The sequence below is a fragment of the Mus pahari genome, chromosome 23 (assembly GCF_900095145.1).
Source record: "Mus pahari chromosome 23, PAHARI_EIJ_v1.1, whole genome shotgun sequence".
In the NCBI taxonomy this organism is placed as follows: Eukaryota; Metazoa; Chordata; class Mammalia; order Rodentia; family Muridae; genus Mus; species Mus pahari.
This window is the reverse complement of record NC_034612.1, coordinates 29,585,035-29,587,197: the sequence shown is the minus strand read 5'-3', so window position 1 is coordinate 29,587,197 and position 2,163 is coordinate 29,585,035. Positions and strand designations below refer to the sequence as shown.

The 2,163-nt window shown below is 54.3% G+C and overlaps 1 protein-coding gene across 1 annotated transcript in view; it reads left to right on the top strand.

Annotated features, from left to right (window-relative positions):
* The window catches only part of Zfand2a (zinc finger AN1-type containing 2A), a 12,928-nt gene that overhangs the window by 4,066 nt on the left and 6,699 nt on the right, over positions 1-2,163 (top strand). The window contains exon 4 of the mRNA XM_021187115.2: positions 1,849-1,980. Within this exon, the coding sequence (XP_021042774.1) occupies positions 1,849-1,980 (132 nt within the window). The remainder of the gene's footprint in view (positions 1-1,848; positions 1,981-2,163) is intronic.

Below are 2,163 nucleotides of genomic sequence, written 5' to 3'. Positions count from 1 at the left end.
AAAATCTAATCTTGGGGCAGCAGGCCAAGCTCCTCCTTGCTCTGCCTTCCCAGCATTGGATTACAAATGCATGCTGCCAGCCAGGCAGAGTGGTAGACACACTTTTAATACCAGCACTCCAGAGGCAGGTGGATCTCCGAGTTCAAGGCCAGCCTGGTCTACAGAGCAAGTTCCAGGACAGCCAAGGCTAAAAAGAGAAACCCTGGCTCTAAAAACAAATAACCATACCACCAAAAATAAATGCAAGCATCTGGCTCTTACATGGGTGCTGGGGTCTGAACGTGGGTCTGAGCCATCCCCGCAACTCCTTAGACTGGGTGTGTAAGGGAATAAACAGCCATGGAGCGAGATGACCAACGCTGTTCACTATACGGCTGTATGGAAGGGAAGGACTCCGGGAGATTGGGGGTGTGTGTGCTCTGAGCTGTGCCTGAGGTGGCAGGGGACAGCAGCAGTCTTCTGGGACAGTCAGGAGGTCAGGAGAGCCTCGTGGTAGCAGTGTCTGCAGCTTGCGATCTCTCCAGGTAGTGTGTTTGTGTGGGAATCAGGCTGAGTTTCTTCAGTAGGTGGACAGTAGCCAGCAGTAGGCTGTGACTCTCACCCCAGCCCTGTGGGAAAGTCTGCACCCTCTTAGCCAGATTGTGCTGGGTGTGAGGGCCCAGTAGAGGACAGCCCCAGTGCCATCCACCTTGGCTTGTTTTTGGTGTTTGGTTTTTGTTTTTGTTTTTGTTTTTTTGAGCTAGTTACTCACTGCCAGGAGTTTACCAAATAGGTTAGGCTGGCTGACTAGCAAGCCCCAGGAATCCTGCCTCCACCTCCCCAGTGTTGGGGTACCAGCATACTCCACCAAACCTGACTTTCAGGTGGGTGATGGGGGGTGGAACTCAGGTCCTGGTGCTTATATGGGGATATCTTTACCAACTGGACCATCTCCCATCCCTAAGGGTGTGTCCCACACTTGAGCAGTCACAGTTGGCCCTTCCCCTTCACACACTGAGCTTGTTTAGTCCCCAGCACCAGGGAACAGCAGGTGTCCAAGTTTATTCCTTTGGTCTCCGTAGCAGGTACTTCTAGGAGATGCCACACTATTCAGCAGACACTGGAAGGTCCCTCAAGTCCAGGGCTTCACTCTATCCCAGAAGTGACTCACAGATCATGTCAGTGAACTCTGCCCACTTCCCCTGGTGCCATATGGACAGTGGGTGACTTAGTGTCACATGCCTTAACCGGGGCTGACCATGGTCCAGCCAAGCCATTGGGATGGGTGGGGTTGGTGAGTCAGATTCCTGTTTACCAGAGTGATGACTAGTGGTCACCTGTTTGTGTGTCAGCTGGACCTTTACTTGTGCCCATTCAGGTAGCATTGTCCAGAGGTCACACGGGGCTGCTTTGTGATCCTGTTTCCTTCTGATGTAAGCCACCCCATGCCCTATGGCATGGACCCCTCCCTCAGTAGTTGTGGCTCAGAGTTTTGACTATACTACTTGGTCATTCTTGGAGCTCCTCATTCCCTCCAGAGCCCCCCGAGTCTCTGGCTGGCACAGCAGAGTGCTCCTGAGCACTGCTGAGGGCGTCTCCCTCCTTGTGAAGCTGCCAGGGATCAGAGTGACTCCTGGGACCCTTCCTGTCAGTGTGTCCACCTTGGCTCTGAGGGGTCAGGTGGGTCCCCTCCCACAGCCATCTTATGCCCCCACCCAAATCTCACCAGCTTCCTTTCTCACTTGAGGGTCCTCCAAAGTGGGTGGTGACCCTTTTTGTGTTTAAATCCCACTAGACAAGCTTGAGGCGTCAGGGGATGATCAGAGTGTGAGTCTTGGTCTTGGTATCACTGTACGTTGGTTATTTCAGGATGTGCAGGTGCCTGTGTGTCCACTCTGTAATGCCCCCATTCCTGTGAAGAGAGGTGAGATACCAGATGTGGTGGTCGGCGAGCACATGGACAGAGACTGCACCTTTCACCCCGGGAGGAACAGAAACAAGGTGAGAGTCGTATTAGGGCTAGCACAGGCCAGTGCACACACACTGCTGCCGCCGCCGCCGCCGCCGCCGCCGCCGCCGCCGCCGCCGCCGCCGCCGCTGCCATCGCCACTACTGCTGCTTTTCCAGAAAGATCATTCTAATCTTCTCTTCCCTTCCCTTCCCCTTCCCCTTCCCCTTCCCCTT